The 20432-nt window shown below is 34.5% G+C and overlaps 3 protein-coding genes and 1 pseudogene across 4 annotated transcripts; all 4 read right to left on the minus strand.

Moving 5' to 3' along the window:
• Window positions 1-328: 328 nt before the first annotated feature.
• Window positions 329-2702, minus strand: LOC142521471 (uncharacterized). The gene is made up of 2 exons (XM_075624678.1): window positions 1823-2702; window positions 329-1725 (listed from the first exon to the last, which is right to left on the minus strand). The coding sequence occupies exons 1-2, from the start codon at window positions 1833-1835 to the stop codon at window positions 1208-1210; spliced, it is 531 nt and encodes a 176-aa protein (XP_075480793.1). The 5' UTR covers window positions 1836-2702; the 3' UTR covers window positions 329-1207.
• Window positions 2683-4071, minus strand: LOC142520339 (uncharacterized). Its single transcript, XM_075623338.1, has 3 exons — window positions 3436-4071; window positions 3296-3368; window positions 2683-3214 (listed from the first exon to the last, which is right to left on the minus strand). Exons 1-3 carry the CDS (start codon window positions 3620-3622, stop codon window positions 2683-2685), a joined length of 792 nt encoding a protein of 263 aa, XP_075479453.1. The 5' UTR covers window positions 3623-4071.
• A 1845-nt stretch (window positions 4072-5916) lies between these two features.
• Window positions 5917-8271, minus strand: LOC142521469 (transcription factor MYB105-like). 2 transcript variants are annotated; one of them, XM_075624677.1, is made up of 3 exons: window positions 7399-8271; window positions 6844-7272; window positions 5917-6397 (listed from the first exon to the last, which is right to left on the minus strand). In XM_075624677.1, exons 1-3 carry the CDS (start codon window positions 7817-7819, stop codon window positions 6198-6200), a joined length of 1050 nt encoding a protein of 349 aa, XP_075480792.1. In that variant the 5' UTR covers window positions 7820-8271; the 3' UTR covers window positions 5917-6197. The 2 variants fall into 2 exon arrangements, with proteins under 2 accessions (XP_075480792.1, XP_075480791.1); XM_075624676.1 differs by having other exon boundaries at window positions 5917-6488.
• Window positions 8272-11753: 3482 nt separating this feature from the next.
• LOC142520340 (uncharacterized) lies at window positions 11754-13794 on the minus strand (annotated as a pseudogene).
• Window positions 13795-20432: the final 6638 nt, after the last annotated feature.

Here is a 20432-nt window from a genome sequence, read left to right on the forward strand (position 1 = left end):
CGGGAAATGGGCTTGACTGAAGTGCAATGCATAATGTTAGGGACGAGGGAATCGTCTTGAGTGGATGCAGCATGTAACAGCACGCAAGAGTTGAGAGGTATATGTGTTTCAAAAAGCCCAAAAGACATCAAGGCGTGAATATCGAATGTACCGAAGAACTGAGGCCAACTCATGGCCAAATTCTCAATCTATTATCACCTGCTAGGAATAAATATTTCGATGTATATAAGAGAAACCAATGAAAGAAGGTGCAAAAGAGCAGAGAATCAAATCGAAAATAGGAAAAAAGGCCGGTAAATTTCTACAAAATAAGTCCCCAGACAAAAATATAAACGAATATTCCCAACTAATGCGTGCCAATCAACTAAACAAAACAAAATTCATGGATATAAAGCACGAAGCTGCTCCCACTTGGCCAGACACTCCGACTGAGTATTCTCGACCTCCTAAAGCTTTTTGGTCTAGAGTTGGTAATCATCTTTAAGGCTAAGTAGCTGCTGATCGATAGCCTGTGAATTTCTCCTATTTTCTAACGGAGTAGCCTCCAAAGTCTCTGCTTCATCCAGCAAGGTGGCCATTTTGGCTCGGCGTCTCTGGATCTCCTCCTCCAGTCTCTTAACCTCAGGCTCTTCCGCATCATAGCTGGCCGTTGCTGCAACAATTTGCTCACGAAGCACTTTGTCATGCTTGTCTAGATCCTTTTTCTTCTCACTCTTACTTTGGAAATATGTGCGATGAGATATCATATCGGCACTAGTGGCAAAGGCTGTGTCCAACTACGATAATATGGTCGAAAGACCATCAAGTATGTCAAACTCCGAAGTAGCAAATTCTGGAGAAGTCTTGAGAATAGAGATGGATGAAAGCATCGCTAATCGTTGGGACTCCCCAAGCTGGTGCAAGCCAAGGCCGAGAAAGTTTCAAACCGCCATGTTGGCATAAGCAAGAGCCTTTATGGATGGGGTGCATCTCTCGAGATTAGAAGTCACAGAAGAAACGTTGTCTGAGAAGCTTAGATCAACTTGGCTCTCTGGCTCGCCGATAAGTCTGAGTCGTGCTCTCCAAGATATAAGATCCTGTCGAATAAACAAAGTCGAAGTCAGTCATGAAAAGTATTCAAAACATTCAGTACAGAGAAATAGGCGAAATGAATTATCATGGAGGGAGTAGCCACAACAGGTAGGGAACTAGGAGGATTTGGGCCGAATTAGGTAGTAGATGAGAACTTCCGCAAGACAAATGCGTCATAATCAGCTAAAAAATCATGTGTTCGTTTCTCAGAAACATCAGGGTCATCAGTAAGTTTGACACCAGAGTTTCCGTTGTGAGAAGATCCCTCTACAAGTATAGCAGGGCCAAGATCAGCCTCGAAAGCTTCATCACTGTCAGAATATTTGGCACTAGAATAATTGGGACTCAATTGCTTGGAGACGAGGGGTGAATCATCCTCGACAAGGACAACCGGATCGTCAAGAGTATTGCTGAGGCGAGTGATCAGTCTAGTCGAGCGGCGAGTCGGGTATCGCCGACCCACGGTCTGAGGCCTAGGGGCAGACTTTCCTGTCAGGGCAACTTTAGGAACAACTTTTGTCTTCAGGGGTTGAGGTTTTGGTGACACAATGATCGAATCCTGTTTAAGTTTTAGATTCTCGTGGATGTCTGCTTTTTCGAGTTTGGCAGCAACAGAAAGGTCCTCATCTGAGATCAGATCTCGCTTGCGATTACCTGCAAGAAATACCAAAATATTATTGAAATGTCAGATACTGATAACAAACAAATTATGCCAATGTTAACGCAAGTGAAAAGAGATGCCAGACAATACCAGGGTGGTGCATCACTGATGGAATCAGGTCGAGATATCAAGACCTCCACCAGACAACGAAGGGATCGGTTGTTTTGTAGTTTAGCTGCACGATGGAACCAAGAAATCTCTGGGGCAGCATAGAGAGGAGCTGTACGGTGGCCTTGGAAAGTCTCCTAGACACAACTTCTGAGGCGATATGCGTCAGGTCCACCGGGAAAGACAGAGTAACATGAGGGATCGCTGGTGAAAGCCAAAACTGATAGGCATACAAAGATGTATTATAAAATTCGAAGGACTGGCATGATTTATCATTGTATGGCGAGCGAGTAGAAGAACAATCCACCACCAACAACCTCTGATGGATGTACTGGATCAAAAGTAAGGCAGCAACGTCGTCGGGAGAGCGACCATGGAAATCAGGAAAAACTCCAATCCAGAGAGGCTATGTCAGAAAAGAGACATAGGATCACGACGGCAGATTGAGTGACTCAAGCTTCAAATGCTGTAGATAGTTCATCAACTCAGGGGCTGAGAGGGTCAAAAGGCTCTCCATCAACGACGTGGTACGCAGCATGGTCGGGGGACCGACGAGGAAGTCTATCACACCGGGGAAATAGGAGAAAGCCCATATCTGCAGAAACCACGATATTCCCCCCAATTCGTAAATAGGGTCGTGACGTACACATTGATTAAAACAACAATACACGGACCCAAAACATGACTGCCAGATTGTAAACCTGACCAGTACTAAGAGAGCACACTAAGGGTAGATACTCAAAAGAAGGCTTGCCAAACGATGGGAAAAATATGGAGTGGCAGACCAGCACCCAAAGAAACATAGTGTGCTCAACTTCAGAAGGAATACCGGTACGCGAGCACTATTCTTTGACCACAACCCTATAAGAAGGGTAGCAATAACGAGTATGGGCCAAAGTAGGAGCAGCATGGTCATCAACAAAGTAAGGGGAATCGGGCCCTACTACAGGTAACCCCAAGAACAAGGATGTGTCGTAAAGGGTTATGGACAATGGGCCAAAAGCAAAGATGAAGACGTTGTAAGAAGGGGACCAAAACCTAAGAATGCAATCGAATAAAATGGACTGTCTAGTTATTTTCATCTTGAAAACCATGATCAGAGGCCATAATCCCTGATGGCGCCACTGCCGCTCAAAGTGGGGCTCCAAACGATCTATCCATTCGACCCAACCATTAGGAACCCGCGGCCAAGACTTGAATTGAGATGGCTCGCTATGAGGCAGTAGAGATCGGGAGAGCAACAAGTCCCTAGGGTGTAATGAAGGCAAGGGAAAGAACAATTGATGGACCGGTAGGGGGAATTGATTGTCCGGATATGAAGGATGTCGGACAGGTCCGATGGTGACAGAGACAAGGAAATTCACAGCTTTGGTCCTGCAATCCGAACAACATATAGATAAGAAAACTACGATACAAGAAGAAAACAAACAACCATGCATGAGAAATGGTCCATACCCAGCCTTAGCAATAACCGCAGACTGGTGAGAGACCCTGGAACCAGGTGAAGCTTTATTAACAGCAGGTACACCTACAAGAAATGCGTTGGTATCTCAAACATCTTTATCAAAAAGATGATTTATAAGCCGAGGACATACCGGATGCCGTGGAGGAGTCAATCACGTGAGTGTCCATCACTGAGCTGAGAATCGAGGCTGAAATGATAACGGGCACAGATGGAACAACTACTTCCGAGGACAGAGTCGGCATATTGGAAGCAATCAGAGGCGGATATGATACTACAGCTGACAACATGAGAACCAACAAGAGTTTAAGCAAAAGCATAGCCCCCACAATTTTTAAGCAAAAGCATCACACACCTAGTTCCTTCATCACAAGTGAGAATAACGACCGAGGCGGAATCAGATTCAATAGAGTGTTTGGGGTCGAAAACCACTGCATGCATACAAGATATGTTCAGAAAACTAATTGTTACTTATGTGTGTTACAAAACCACACTATGGCCACCCACCACACCCACGAAACAAAGGCCAACGAATGGCCGAATAATACCAAATTCACAATTCCCCACAACAACCAAGCGTCAAAAGAATTAGCCCAACTACTCTGATAAACCAATCGTCCACCCCTTAGTTTCTTGAACAGGGAGAGAAGCAGAGAATACACACTCGTCCTTCATACACACCTCAAAATCATCATACAAAGCAGGAAAGAAAATTCCAAGTCAATCAAGACGACCAACAACATTCAACATTCAAGGAGCCGAGAAACACTGAATATTCAAGAAAAAGAAAGGAGAAAATACCCATGGCAGTGGAGGGGAAAATCGGTTGCGCCAAGAACTCCACAGAGGCCGGTGCGACCAAAGGTGGGATCAACGTGTGAGCAACCAGCGTGGAAGGAACAGAGACAACCGGAGGAGTATCTATAACCGCCATGGCCGCTGTCAGGTGGTGACCTGGGCTGAGAGGGGCGTTCGCCCTTGCGGAGGAAGATGCCCCAACGCTCGTTGGAAGACCCATTGACGACCTGGCGATAGCAAGGAAAGGATTGAGACCAGTGGCGAAACCGGCGAACACAACATGTAGCGGGGCGGAAACGCAGGCTGGAGCGGAAGAGGAACCCGCGGCGCTGGAGTCAGGGAGATGCGACGGACATGAATCTTGAGCCATGTAACGTCTTCTGGCGACCACGGTGCAAAGGGAATGACGGCGAGAGGGAGGCGAGCAAGCTCCAAGAAGCGGCGATCTTCCAGTGACAGCAGGGAGTGGTGAACGAGAATGCCGAAAGGGAAGAAGGAGGGCTGGAGAGTTTGAATTTGGCTCCGTAGGAGGGAATTCCAAGAGGTAGTAAAACTTAAAGTCCAATAGAGAATTGGGCTTAGGTGCTTGGGCTTACATACAAGCATTTTGTCCCAATGCGCCAATGCTTGCGGGGGGCAATGTTTGGGAAAAAATATTTAATGATGGGAGCCCAATTTAATTACCAGCTCAAATTAAATTAGAGAGGCCCAATCAAATTACCCAAGCCCATCAAAAGTAGCAGATCAAGCCCTATCAATTTGAAATGATCACGAAGCGCAGAAAAAGGATAAGATCGTGGCATGAAAGGGAGAAATCGTGGAATGAAAAGCGGAAGAACATGAATAATGAGGGAGTGGAGAAGAACCGCACAGGCGCTGGGAAGAAAAGAAACATTGACGAACACTGAAAGGGACACAAAAACTCTGCACAAAAATCTGCAAATACTCTCTACTGAGTTTCAATATTCAAACACTAGTTTTCAAGCAAAGTATATTTTATAGCATTATAAGTCTTATCGTTTCAGATTTCAACAATTTTATATGTTAAATTTTTTATGTCTTGTAAATTCCTACCGTTTATTGAAAATATAAACAATGTCAGGTGTTTATTCTTCAAATTTCAATAGTTTTCTTCGTTTTAGAGTCATATTTGTTTTAGGAGATTATAACCGACGGTCGAATTTAGGATTCGCTTTCGCTTGATTTTTAGAATTTAGATTTTTTTATCTTTTTTACATAAATCGGTGTATTTTTGCACCTGACACGCCCGTAAATCAAAAATTTTGTGCAAACACTGGCACACACTATAATCCGCATTTATTTGAAAGTAAAACAAAAATATTATCACTAGATATCATATTCACATATCCCGATTATATAATCATTGTTTTTCGATACGTATTGAGTAAAACTTTCGACCACACTGAACAAACCTTACGCGACATATTTGCCCGAAAAATTTCGATAATAAGATCCAACTCCTGACATCAAGCACTCGCCTACTCCAATCTCCAACAAAACTCACACGACTCCTCATAGACACGATATAAATCGCATTTGTTTTAACACAAATTCTTGTAAGACATTCTCATGGATCAATTTTGTAAGACGAATATTTATTTGAATCAGTCATAAAAAAATATTATTTTTATACCAAATATATTATTTATTATTTTAAAAATGGAGAGAATTGACCTGTCTGACAAATAAATATCCGTAAAACAATATCACAAAACTCTGTCCTTGTCTTAATAACAAAAAGTTTGTAAAATTCGAAACTTAGTCTAAGAGCAAGGGACAACGGGTGAGACTCCGATCTCATATAAATAGCATTTGAATCAGCAGAAGAAAAGGGAAGAAATTAGTGGGGAGTGGACAAGACAAATATTGCTGCACATTCTCGCAACAGTTTCACCGAAAGAACAGCAGTGAAATTACAAGAAAGTAAGATGGAAAGAGAGTCGGGCTAATCAATGACATTAAAAGATCTGGCTTTGGCAATTTTCATGTCACTCAACTGAAAGAATTCCTACTGTTGCTTCTACACTTTTCCACACCTCACATAAAAAGCTGTCCCCTTTTTTAAACAAGAAGAATTCAAGGACTGTAACTAACCATTTTCAGCTTTTTTTTTGGGCAAATTAACTCCAGTTTTTCTTCACAAGGCCCCACCCCAAGAAAGTCTATAAATGGTGGTGCAGTTCTTTCCTCTGCGGTTGGTACAATTCCTGGAACTTGTTGCGGTGATGAAGATGAGATCTCTGAAAGGTGGCAGTGATGGTTCTGTGACTGCTGAACTGCAGACATCAGAGAAGGGTATGTAAGGATAAGATTTGCTACAGTTCTTGAAAATTCCCATCATCTCACTCATATTATTATTGTTGCTAGCTGCGTCAAAAACAACAGTAGAAAATGAAATAAAGCATAAATTATGGGCTAAAAATATCATCTTTCTCAATGGTTTATAGTTATCTCACATCGTCATGATGCTGTTACAAACCTCAAAAGAAAAATAATTTTTTCATCATGCCAATAATTTTAATTATTCATGTGAAAAATGTTCCAAAAACCACACAGATTTCACAATTCTTGAAGAGAACTAGCAAGTGCAAACTGAGCCAAACTAGTGAATTTGTGTTTCGTAGTCAGAATTTGATTAATTAATCCGCAAGAACCTATCTTTAATAATATAATCAGTTCGATAAGATTTCATTTTCCATAGACTGGAACTGAGAATCCATACCTGTCAAGAAACCAGCAGATGTCTCCGGTGCCCAGAATCCATAAACAGTATCAGGTGTTGCTCCGCCGCCGCCGGCGGAATCACACTTCACACCACCAAAATGTTGGCACTTGGTCTCTATTTGAACATCTGCGGAGACATTATAGAGCGAAGGGGAATCATCTTCTCCCATTCTCTTACAGACAAATTGGCCCATTTTCCTCCTCCTGAAAGCACTGGATTGCTCTCTATACTTCCTCGCCATAACAACATGCCAATGATTCTTCACCGCATTGTCTGTTCTTCCGGGGAACAGCCTCGCGATCATAGCCCATTTGTTGCCATACAATCTGTGAGCAACCATAAGTCTCTCCTCTTCTTCTTCACTGAAAGCCCTTCTGTTAATCTTCGGATCCAACTGATTAAACCATCTTAATCTACAGCTTTTACCTGCCCGTATACCCAAAGAATCACAAAATCAGAAGAAGGAAACAAAAAGAAAACAGGAAGAAAAGAGATTTAACCCCTAGCTAGATTGATGTGATTATAAATAAAGTAGTTCTATTCAAATTTTACCTGATCTTCCTTCTAGTTTCTGTGCAATAAGGTTCCAATTATGAGGGCCATAAATGGCGACGAGTTCTTTAAGTTTTGCATCCTCCGCAGGCCTCCAGTGCCCTCTCGCGCACAATTTTGATTGCCCATTTCCATTACTTGAATAATCTTTCCCACTGCCCACTAGCGCTGCATGCATGTTAGACTCATCTTCTTCGTTTAAACTTGCATTCAGATCAATAATCTCGTTATTCTCTCCGAACCCATCACTGGAATCCGAGCATTTCCCTTCACAATTATTCGTTTCATCCAAACAAGAAAAACCCCAGTGATCAGCACTGCTGCTCTTGGAAAAAGAAGAGCTGATCTTCTCCATAGAAGAATACTCAAACCTGTTGCTTAATGTGAGTGAGTTCCAACCTTCAAACATCGTCCCCGCCATTAAAGAACCTAAACAGATCCAAGAAGAAGGCAGATAGCAAACTCTCTATGAATCCTGGGTTCTATTCTTGCTGTTTAAAAAGAAATCCATTATTTTCTCTGACAGATGATTCTGTTCTTGTACTGTTACGAGGTCATCCATCCATCATCACGATTATCAGGTGATGAAGAGGGTCGCAAGTAAAAGATTTTCGGAATAAGACGTGCGTGTGGGGGTAACTCGACAGACGTTGGAAATGGAAAGAGAGAGGGTTTCCGAGGTGAGAGAGAGGAGAGAAAATGGAAGGGAAATCAAAGCGCATTGGGTATTTGTAACAGAAAGCTGTACACGGACAGGGCGCTGATGTTGATCTGCTCTTCCGCCCTCACAAGCCTACTGTGTTTTTGTGCGTAACGATGTTTATATATATCACTGTATATATCTTTGATGACCTAATTCTTACCGTATGTGGGAGATTTCTCCGAGCCTTTTTTTTTTCTTTTCGTTTTACTAAAAATTATAATTAAAAATTAAATTTATGTAAGATTTACTTAACAAATTATGTTGAACATTATGTTTGATATTTTTTAAAATGTACAATAGTTAAAACATCTGTGTCGATCGTTTGGAAATTTATATGAGATTTTATTTGATAAATTATGTTTAAAATTTAGGTTTTTTCGACGTTATTTTGATTTTAAAATATTATTAGGATATTTACAAGATTTGAACAATTAAATAGAGAGAAAAAGGGTTTCATTTATTTATTGAAAATGATTTTATGTATCTCTGAAATGGTTGAGAAAGTTTTATTCCTTGTTTTATTAGGAAAAAAAATGATAATCTCTCTATATTTATTAAATACAAATGATTCTTTGAAAATTGTTTTTGATACACATAAAAGTTATTTTTATTCCAAAAAAACCCAATAATGTAAAACATAATTAAATGGAAAGAAAAAGTAATTGACGTTTGAAGTTGCATATTATTTATCTATTTCAATTTCGTATTTATTTGATTCTATTATTTATAGATCTACTAATTATTTATTTTATATCAATCAAATCATTGAATTTAAAATACAATATTATTTTTAATAACTAATATTATTAATATTTTATTAATTATTAAAAAACAAAATGATAATTTATTCTTTCTTTTTACTTTTAATCAAAGATCAACATATATTATTTATATAAAAAAAATTTAATAAAACACCTTTTAGAACTTTCTACAACTCTTTTGCCAAGATGAAAATTACTTAAATACTCGTGTAATTTGATTGGGTTTATGTTTTAAATTTTTTAATTAGTCAATTAACGCAATTAGTTAGTTTTTAAAAAATATCTCCAGACTTTCCGAAATTCAGACATGACAATGAACATTGTTGTCATGACAAATAATTCAAAACTAGCAAAACTCTTATATTAGATGATCCAAGTGTGTAAGGAGTTAGATATTTTATGTATGAACATATAAACCCCACAACTCGAAATATATTAAGATTTTTAGATCTAATAAATGATCGAATTAATCACGTCATGACACCAAAATTTACTGATAAATCCAATGTCGTGTAAGCATCAAGTAAGCAATTAGATTAATTATGAAAATTGATATTATACTACTATACTAAGTTTATGAGTAGATCTTTTGTGAGACGGTCTCACGAATCTTTAACTATGAGATGGGGCAACCTTACCGATATTTACAATAAAAAGTAATGGTTTTAGCATAAAAAATAAAACTTTTTCATGGATGACCCAAATAAAAGATCCATCTCACAAAATACGATCCGTGAGACTGTCTCACACAAATTTTTACCTAAGTTTATTTGAAATTGTAGGGTACTTGGGACTATGGTTTGTCTCCATAGCAATGACAAAATTGCGACGATTGATGAAATTTGGTCCTTTGTCATTTTAACTTTGTACATGACAAATATATATCATCAAAATTGTCAAATGAATTTAAATGCTTTGTTTGTACTTTTTCCCATCTCTCCATTCCCATCAATCTTATCAAATTGATATTTAATTCAAACTTCCAAATATGGTTTAGTTTATATCATCAAAAAATGAGAGTAGCTCTTTTATGATACGGTCTCACGAATCTTTATCTTTCAGACAGATCAATCATACCGATATTCATAATAAAAAGTAATATTATTATCATAAAAAATAATACTATTTTTATGGATGACCCAAATAAGAGATTCATCTCACAAAATACGACCCGTGAGATCGTCTCACACACATTTTTGACGATAAAAATGATAATAAGATTTCATGTTTTCCATAAATTATAGCAACTATTATGTATATGTTTTCGCTCATTTTTTAAAACGGTTAATTCAAGTTATTATATAAGTTTATATTTAATTTTTTTGTAAACAATTGTCAACAATAATTTTATAAATTTAATGCTAAAATGATATGGATCATGGATTACATAGTTTATGCGTTATTTGTCGGAAATAAGAAGATAATTAACATAGTTTGCTGTAAGAATAAAACTTGCATCAGCATTATATTTTGGTTTATTTCATCCTACTCATGTGGGCATTGCCCACATGATAGGATGGATGGTCAAGATTCGTCCATGCATATGTAGGACTCACTTTTTTTTTTGAAATTGTATGTGTGGCAAGATCTTACCCATTGAAATGAAGTGAGGGTAGTACCCACATAGGTAGGATCTCATTAACCATTTTTTCCGAGGCACGCAATTTATAATATATAATTTGTAATATTTCCTCGGAAAAATAAATATTTGTGATACTAATTTTCACACCCGTGCGTGTTCGCAGTAGAGTCAACTTTTAGGTGAAATAGGTGAAATTACATTTTATTTGTGACATATTTCTCGAAAAAAATATATTATATTTCTCCTAAATTATATATTCCATGTAACTTTTACAACAATTTTATGTATTGATTAACTTAGAACATATAATAATATATACCTATATAATTATATTATTAAATTTTTTTGAATAATTTATATTGTTTTTTTAACATAATAAACTATGTTGTTAAATATTAGGAAACGAGACTCCAATAAATACTCCCAAAAAAAATACTAATTTTTCTTCCCATGTATAATACCTATTCTTTATAATAATATTATTTTTATAAAACACAAAAAAAAGAGGAAACATCTACCATAAAATCCAGGAAAAAAAATTCCAATATCATTATACTTTTAATACATAAAACTATGTAAAAAAATTATTTTTTGGTTTTAAAATCAAATTTATAATTTTTTTAAACTTTTAATGATATATCATAGTTATATAATACACATTTTCAAATAACAACTTGATGCTTTAAAAGAATTTGTTGGAAAATACTTTGGCTCAATAGAAAAATACGAAAAAAACTAATCTTTTATGAATTAAATAAAATAATAACAATTTATAACACATGTTTTCCATTGCAGTCATTTGTAAGACCATCTCCAATACATATATTTTATTTTTCATCAACTATCTTCCAAAATATAAATCCATGGATCTCTATTTTCAAAAATTTTCTCCAACACATATCTTTTAAATATTACCAAATACTCTATTTCTTTGATTTATTTAATTTTTAACTCATATCCTCTAAATATTACCAAATACTCTATTTTTTTAATTTATCTCATTTTCAAGTACACATACACACACATATATAATTAATTAATTTCATAATGTATTATTTATTAAACTTAATTAATTCGCTAAACATGACACAACTACATGCGTATTTGACTCGATATATTTAAAACAATACATTTATTTTGTCATCAAATTGCAAACAAGAGTCAACATTAATCATACAGACATAAAATATAAATCAAGACAAACATAAACGTGTACATATGATTTAAAGAACAACACACAAATTGACCATTAAAATTACTAATATTATGAATTACTGTACTCCTTTCACAAATGGTCAATAAGAGCATCTCAGAGTGTATAGTGAGCCAATTTATCTTTTATTTTACGATGGCGTGCAAGAAACTCTTGAAACCGAGCATGCTCATCACGTGCCATTTCAACATCTGGAATGGATGCCTCGTGATAATCTGTGACTGGTACATTCCATTCCCTTTCATCTTCAATAATCATATTATGTATTATATTGCATGTTGTCATGATTTTATGTAGCACTTGTTTGCTCCAAACTCGTGCAGGTCCAGTGATTATCGCCCACTTTGATTGGAGTACTCCAAATGCTCGTTCAACATCTTATCTGTAACTTTCTTGTCGTGCTGCAAAATATTTCTTCTTTGGACCTTGTGGATTGTGAATTGTTTGCACTAGAGTAGCCCACTTTGGATATATACCATATGCTAGGTAATATCCAATGATCTATTTTTTTACTTGTATGACATAGTTAGGCCATCTCCAACCCAAAACTCTATTTTAAAGCAACTCTACTTTAAAATAGTGTAATTTCTGCACCAAATACGATATTCATATCCAATCCATCTACTTCAAATCTTACTCTAAAAAAGAATATTTTCGGAATATTCTTTTTTATTTTATTTATTTAATTTTTTAATTAGTTATTAAATGTATATTTTTTAAATGTAGTGATATAATTTTAATTACATTTTATATTGGATATATTTAATATTATATTTTTAATAATTGCGATAATATTACATTTGGAAAATATTTTGGTGATTTTGGAGACTGGATCCGGATCCGATTTTCCAAATTATTGATGATTTAGTATGTTTATCTTTTATTATATTTGTATTTAAATTATCTGAATTCGAATTCGTATTTTTATTTTAACTATGTATTTGAATGTTTAAATATTATTCAATAAATTTGTGTGTTAGATGTTTAATTATAAAATTATTTTAAAATATATTTATAAATTTATATAATTTTATATTTTAATTTTTATGATTAAATATCTAATCATAAATAATAGAAAAAAAACAAAAAAAGCATAATAAAAAAATAACTTTCCTCCCTCTGCGCCAAATATGACGCAAAGGGGATGGGAGCTGCGCTATTTTAAAATAGCGCAGCTCCCATTGGAGAAGGCCCCTGCGCCAGAATGGCGTTTCGGCGCAGAATGGCGTGAAATTCTGGCGCAGGGGTTGGAGATGCTCTTAGCGATGGGAGCTACCCCATTGACCAAATTAACAAAGAGATGAGTTTTTGACAACATATGAATGTCATTATTTGAACCTGACAAACCAAAGTATGCATGTCATATCCACAACTCGTAATCTGCTACAACCTCCAAAATGATTGTTGGTTTTTCGTCATGACCAGCATATTGTTTAGCCCAACTTGTTGGACAGTTTTTCCACTTTCAATGCATACAATCTAGCTTCCCAGCAACCACGAAATCCACGTTGTTTTCCAATAAGGAGAATCCTTTCAATATCCTCAGCATTGAGAGACCGAAGATACCAGTCACCAAACACCTCCACCACAGCCCGACAAAATATTTTTAAACTTTCAATTGCAGTAGACTCCCCGATTTTAATATAATCATCCGTTGAATCTGCCGCCACACTGTATGCTAAGATACGCATTGCAGCTGTTATCTTCTGGTATGGGGACAACTCGGGCCCGCCAACGCATCTACTTTATGTATGAAGTAATTATCATGTTGTTGAACGAATTCCATAATTCGCAAGAATAGCCGACGAGACATTCGAAAACGTCACTTGAACATTGATTCATTGTACATTGGAGATTCAGAAAAATAGTCATTGTACAAGCGTTGTTCAGCGGTTAATCTGTCTCGATTAATCACAACATGGCCAAGGATCGAGCCTCGATGGTGCAAATTATCACATTCTTCGAAGTAATTGGAGACAACGGTACCACTATTTATGAGTTGGCTTAAAACCGTTTGTTGTTTGTCAATGTGATTTAACTCATTCTTTATTTTGGCACTAGGTTGATCTTCGCCGTCCGATAACGAGGAGGACGAGTAGAAAGAAAAACTTGAAGGATCTCCCTCGTGAAAATTCATTTTTGAGCAAGACTAGTAAATTATCAAGAAGTCACTGGTCTTTAAATAAGTTATGACATTTTTTAGTTTAGTTATGTTAGATATTTTAATTTTTTTAAATATTATATGGAATAAAATCCAACTCAATTTTTTGTCACGGGTTGTGTATTTCAATAAAGCCAACTGACGGGGGTTGTCTAGTTGCAGCGGTCACGAATTGTCTAGCCACAATCAAAGACAGGTAATCTCTCAACATATTGTTTGCTCTCCAAAATTTCTTCATGGTATCAAGAGCCAATTTATCCAAGGATTTTGACAGTTTGATTAAAGAACTGTTAATCACATCCACAACTTTCACGGATCGAACTCCGCGATGAGTTCGCAGAGGGTGCGGGGGACAACAGGCCCCTGCTCGGGGTTCAGGGCGAAGCCACAAAAATTATTTCTGTTCTGCATTTATTGATTGGGCTTCTTTTGTTTTCGCATCGACTTGGTTTTGTTTACTGTGTTGAAAAATATTTGTCACGGGCTATGAATTTCCACTAAAATCCAACTAAGGGTTGTCTAGCAAAGACAAGTCAGCTGTCACATGTTTTCTAGTCGCAATTAGAGACAACTCATCTGTCAACTCTTGTCTATATAGTAGTTGTCACGGGCTATGCATTTCCACTAAAAGCCAACTGAAGGTTTGTTACCTTGCAGTCAGCTATCACGGGTTGTCTATTTGCTAGCAAAGACAAGTCATCTGACACGTGTTTTCACCCACTACTAAAGAAACTCTGCAATATGTCAGAGACGCATCGTACATTCAAAATAAAGTTCTTTCAATACACACCTTTAGATCAAAGATACTGAAGAACACTTGAAGGACATTTCCACCATGGCCAAATGTACTGAGAAAATGGTGGCTGTGACGGAGAATGCTGAGGTACATCGACAACAGCTCATTGATGTTGAGAAACAAAGGATGAACCCTATGTGCATTGATGAATCAGTCCGTGCATACTTGATCAAAGGACAACAAAAAATTTGGCAGAAAAGAACCCCTCTGGTATGGGAAAAATGCTTGCTTCACACGTATTTCCCGAATGTAGGGAGTCACCCCCTACAGACAAGCTATCGCAGGGCGCTCGTCCAACGCCCACCAAGCAAGTTAACCATAACTCCAAGTCTTGTCTTGAAAACAATCTCTCTGTGCTGTTAGTGCAACATTTCTCTAGTGTACCTTTGGGGTAGTGGTAACGGGCTCCAGAGCATACCGGTATTCAGTTTCTCTTATCACCGTAGTCATTTCAGAACCAGTGATTTCTCAACCTGAACAAATAGATAAAACTAGGAAATGACCGCTCTTCAAGCTCTTCCCCGGAAGGAGGGGGATGGCTTTGACGAGACTTCTACACCATTTGGACAGTTCCTCGGAGGAACTTCACCATCAGGGTCCGACCTTCTACCGTACTAGTTTACTTTTGTGATTGCAATGAAGTAAAAATGTGTTTATCTTCATTGTTGTGTGTGTGAGTTTTTTTATTATTGGTAATATGTCACTAAGTATTGTCTACTTTTTTATGTCTAAAAATATCGCATGTTTATTAATTTAAATTAAATCGATAATAAATATTTGTAATAAATTGTGTTGTGTATTTTTTTGTCATTAAATTGTTCATTAGTTCCATTTTCTAACTATTATAAATAGTAAATTTAATTAATTCATTAGAAAACTACAACAATTAAAATAAAATTTTCAGGAAAAAATAATTCAAAATAAAAAATTAAAATTGGACCAAAAAATTATTTAACATTAAAAACAATTTAAAAAATTGAAATAAAAAAATTGGCCAAAAAATTTAATAAAACTACAGAAGGACTAAATGAATATATTTTAATTTTTAGAATGCCAATTTTGTAATTATTTCTATCTCTTACTCAATCCTCTATATGAATAATGGTACTACATAAATGGAGGATCACTATTACATGGTCTAAAATGGAAGAGGGAATAGAACATGGTTGGAGAAGATTTTGTTGGAGATGCCTTAAAGAAAACACTAATCCTTCAAAAAATTTAGTATATTTATGTCTCTCTTATATTGATTCCCAAATGCTTATTTTGAATTTTTTTAAGTGAGTGATTTGTAGGACTAAGCGCTTATCGCTTTAACAAAAATTATAGTTTATGGTAATGATACAACTAAAATATTTTAAACTGCATAGTAACCAAAGCGTTAAGGTTCGATCGCTTTACCCAAGAGGGACAATTATTGTATGTCAACAATCTCCCTATCAATAATTGTACTCTTTGTAATCAATTAAAATCGAACCCATGAACTTGGCTCAAATACCAATTGTAGGATCAAGCGCTCACCGTTTTACCAAAAGTTATAACTGGTGATACAACTCAAATCTTTTAAACCGTATAACAACTCAAACACATAGTTTGATCGCTCTACTCAGCAATGACAATTATTGCATTTCAACATGATTTGTTACCATTGGTTCTGATAAAACTCAACACTTCGTTCCAAATTTAGACTTTAAAGCCATATAAACTACATGCCATTGACCTTAATTTTGAAATTTTAGTTCGATAACAAAGTTCAAATTAATATCTTTTCAACAACAAAAAAAACTATAAAAAGTAAGCCATACAAATTATTTAACCCAAAAATGGTCAATCGTAGTACAACAAACTTAAAAAAAAAATCCCAACGACGAACCTGTAAACAAATTAATGGCACCAACCTCCAAATTATGAAAGTTATATCGAGTAGAAGATCCATAACATAAAAAAAAAATAATAATAAAGACGTAAAATAGAAAATAATGAATAAAGTGGTTAAAATAATAAATAAAGTGGTGAAATTAAATATTTTACAGCAAGCTGGAGGAGGGCCAACACCACTTGCAGACGTTTTTCATTTATTGGCGACAGAGAAGATTGACTGGAATAATATAGTACTAAATTTTCAGTGAAGTTTCGATATTTTGGTCAAATTTATCGAAACTTCACATTTATTCTGGGTTTTTTTTTTGGCTTCAAATTCACAGTTCAGTAAAATGTTAGTAAATGGATTTGACCTCATTCGTTGTTTCCCGAATTTCATGCCTTAATTCTTGGAAAATGGCAACCATAGCAGGCTTGTTTTTTTCACTGGCCCCAGTACCACAGGAACAGAGCTAAAATTTATTTTTACACGTATATATATATATATATATATTTTAAAAGATTATAATTAATGTTAGTTTTTTTAAAAAAATAAAAAGATTTAATAATTGTATATAAATTAATATGGATACATTTTTATGGGTTCATAATTATTGAATGATGATATATTATACATAGTACGTACACCGATCGATGGGGCATGCATGCAATTACTTTCAATTGATTATTTTTCGAGTTTATATGAAAATAGTAAAAAAGAAAAGATTTTATATATCTCATAGTCATGTTACTGAAATTGTTATTGATTTTAAAAAGGAATGATCAAAAATTGAAAAAAATAATAATTGTTATAAATTAATTATTATAAAAATTATTTAGTACCATGTTGTAAAATAAAATTTAGGATATATTTAATAATCCGCAGAGGAAAACTTGTAATCACATCGGAATAGCAACCAAACATATAGTTAATAATTTTTACATATTAATCTAATAAACTATATTTAGAATCGAGTGTGTTGGATTAAGTATGTTGAGTTAGCTCTCTTGTGAGACGGTCTCACAAATCTTTATATGTGAGACGGCTCAACCTTACCGATATTCACAATAAAAAGTAATACTCTTAACATAAAAAGTAATAATTTTTCATAGATGACCCAAATAAAAGATCTCCTCACAAAATACGACTCGTGAGACCGTCTCACACAATTTTTTGTCAAGTATGTTTGGGTGAGAAAAATATTAAGATGATTAAACTCATGGAATGTTATCGTAGTAAGTTGTGTCAAGTGGGCTAACCATTTTATACATCAATAATAACTGTGTGTTTGGCAACCAGGATTTGAGAAGATTTCATGGGATTTGGAATTGAATTTGAAATTGGATTTGGAAATTCAAGTATTTGAAATTCCATTTGGTGTTTGGTTTAAAATTTAAAAATGATATTTACAAATCCATTTCTTGTTTGGAGAAAAAAGGATTCGAATTTGAAATTTTAAAATTTTACTAAGCTACCCTTAGAAATCTTATAAACATAAATAACCCGAAAAAGTTTAGAAATTAATAATTCTTCTCTATTATTTGTATTTTTAAATTCAAAAATTAATTATTATTTATTAATCATAATGCACATAAATAATAATTAAAAAATCATCAAACAACTTCAAACTTTAATATGAAACTAATTATTAAACGTAAAAAGAGGCTTTGGTAATTACTATAATTTTTTTTATATTAATCAGTAAATAACACAAGAAACTTATAAAATTTAAACGAAAATTTTCAACTTCTAAAAAAAGTTAAAAGGATAAAAAGTCTAACCATGTAGAAACTTTTGGTGGAGAATGATGTGTTGATGAGAATGATGTGTAATGTGTTGGATAAAAAAGTAATTGTATGTTTTTAAAATCCAAATCCCACCAAATCTTATCAAATTTGATGGGATTTGGATATACTTATTGAAATTCCATAAAATTATAAACAAATCCGAATCCTTTTTTTGAATCATCTTGCCAAACAGTAACAATAAGATTTTGAAATCCAAATCCCATGAAATCCTCTCAAATCCTGGTCGCCAAACACACTGTAAATATAAAGCGTGAAATATCACATGTGGTTTTCACACGCTCGCATAATGTAATTATGTGAAGAAGAAAATATTTTTAAAAAGACTATAAGTGAGGAAAAAAATATTTGGGTTTGAGATAAAATACCGAGAAATTAGATAGAAACTTGTAAGAAGATGGGGAGATGTAAGAAGATGGTTATCGATAAGCCTACATCATCGAAGTTACATAACAAATCATGTAGCTAAAAATAAATTTTAGTGTCACAGTGACGTATGAAAATGGTTACTATGCGACGCTCAAGTATTATATAATAAATACAGTCATTTTTTGTCTATAATATTTTTTAAAATAAAAAATATTTATTTATCAAACTTTTTTGCACCTCGACCTTGAAAATTTTATATTTAAAATTGTATAGTTCCATTTAAAAACAACATAAATAACAAAGAAATAGGAATATATATAATGTTAAATGTAGTGTTGGAGAAGTAAAGACAAAGTTTTTGTGAATGGGCCATACTAATTCACGCGTGCAAGGACAATATTAACACATGAAAACATGTGTGTGTGTTTCATAGTTATTTATGAAATAACAAACGAGTGGACCATCCTTTTATTTATGAATGATTATATCTTTCATGTGAAAATTTATAAGATTTGGTAGAATGTTTGTATCTTTATTACTTAGTTTTTATTTTTTAAAAAAATTAAATTTTAAGTTCACTTCTTTCGTTTCTTTAACTAGATGTTAATTCTTTTACTGGAAAAAGATTAATATTGAAAAAATAAAAATAACTGATTAAGATTGAATTTTGATCGATTAAAGATAATGGATGCAAAGTGTAAGATTGAACGTTTTCTGCTTTATCAAAATTTATAACTGGTAGTAAAGGCGTGACTCAAATTTTTTAAATAGTACATCAGCTCAAGCTATATATTTCGATTTCTTTATCTAGTAGAAACAATTATTGCATCAAATATAAACGAAGTGAATCGAGTTGATTATGACAAAAATTTTTATGCTCGAATTCGATTCGAAATAGATGTAGTTGTTAGTAGTGCAAATACATTAAGTGCTTTTAGTACACCCCACAAGCAACCCTGGCTTGTGGGGACACTAGTTGAAATTATTATTGATATATATTTACTCATGTGTGTTGCGTATTTTTTGCTCGTAAGCGCACGGTTGTAAAGTATTAATATTAAATAGTAAAGTTTCATTCCCACGAGAAGTGTACACATATATTAAATATATCAGTGACTGTAATAAAAATATTCGCGACTTTATCTAGAAGAATCAATAGACATGTTTGGTCTACTAATTCGTTGCAAATAAATATCAATCGAATCACGAAATTGAGAAATATCAATGAGAAAAAATATCTAGAGGAGTGATTTCACTTAGTTTCCACGATAACTATTCTCCTTGAGTTTATGTTCACGAACTCCAGTCATTTAATAACCAAGAACACTTAATTATTTTATTCTCATTTTCCAAGTGACGAATAAAATATATCATTCAAACTTCGATTCAAATATTCCTAATAAAAACTTAAGTTCAAATGATATATTAAAACAATGATCTTACCTAAATCTCGCTAAAGTTATATGCCTTCCGAACAATATAAACATTTAACAATGTGTCTCTAATAATCCATAACTCTAGTCCCTCAATCGAGTTGTAGAATTTATAAGATAACAAACAATTTATGACCAGTAAATTGAAATCGATAAGAACTATGAAACACAATTAAACCAAAAGAATTCAATCATATAAACAACGAAATCAAAATTATCATGTCAACAAAGCTACATCATCCTCTTGAATGAAAAATTTAATTCATAGCGACATCTAAACAAAAACAAATATTGTTTGAAGATTTAGACAACTCAATACACGAATTAAAAAAGCGAAAGATTAGATAACA

This window comes from Primulina tabacum, chromosome 12 (genome assembly GCF_025594145.1).
Source record: "Primulina tabacum isolate GXHZ01 chromosome 12, ASM2559414v2, whole genome shotgun sequence".
Taxonomy (NCBI): Eukaryota; Viridiplantae; Streptophyta; class Magnoliopsida; order Lamiales; family Gesneriaceae; genus Primulina; species Primulina tabacum.

Coding starts and splice junctions, on each gene's coding strand:
- LOC142521469 (XM_075624676.1), bottom strand. CDS start 7,819: ATGGCGGGGACGATGTTTGAAGGTTGGAACTCACTCACATTAAGCAAC. Junction 7,273..7,398: donor GAAACTAGAAGGAAGATCAG/GTAAAATTTGAA, acceptor GTATACGGGCAG/GTAAAAGCTGTAGATTAAGA. Junction 6,489..6,843: donor ATCTGCTGGTTTCTTGACAG/GTATGGATTCTC, acceptor TTTTTGACGCAG/CTAGCAACAATAATAATATG.
- LOC142520339 (XM_075623338.1), bottom strand. CDS start 3,622: ATGCTTTTGCTTAAACTCTTGTTGGTTCTCATGTTGTCAGCTGTAGTA. Junction 3,369..3,435: donor TGACTCCTCCACGGCATCCG/GTATGTCCTCGG, acceptor CATTTCTTGTAG/GTGTACCTGCTGTTAATAAA. Junction 3,215..3,295: donor GCGGTTATTGCTAAGGCTGG/GTATGGACCATT, acceptor TTCGGATTGCAG/GACCAAAGCTGTGAATTTCC.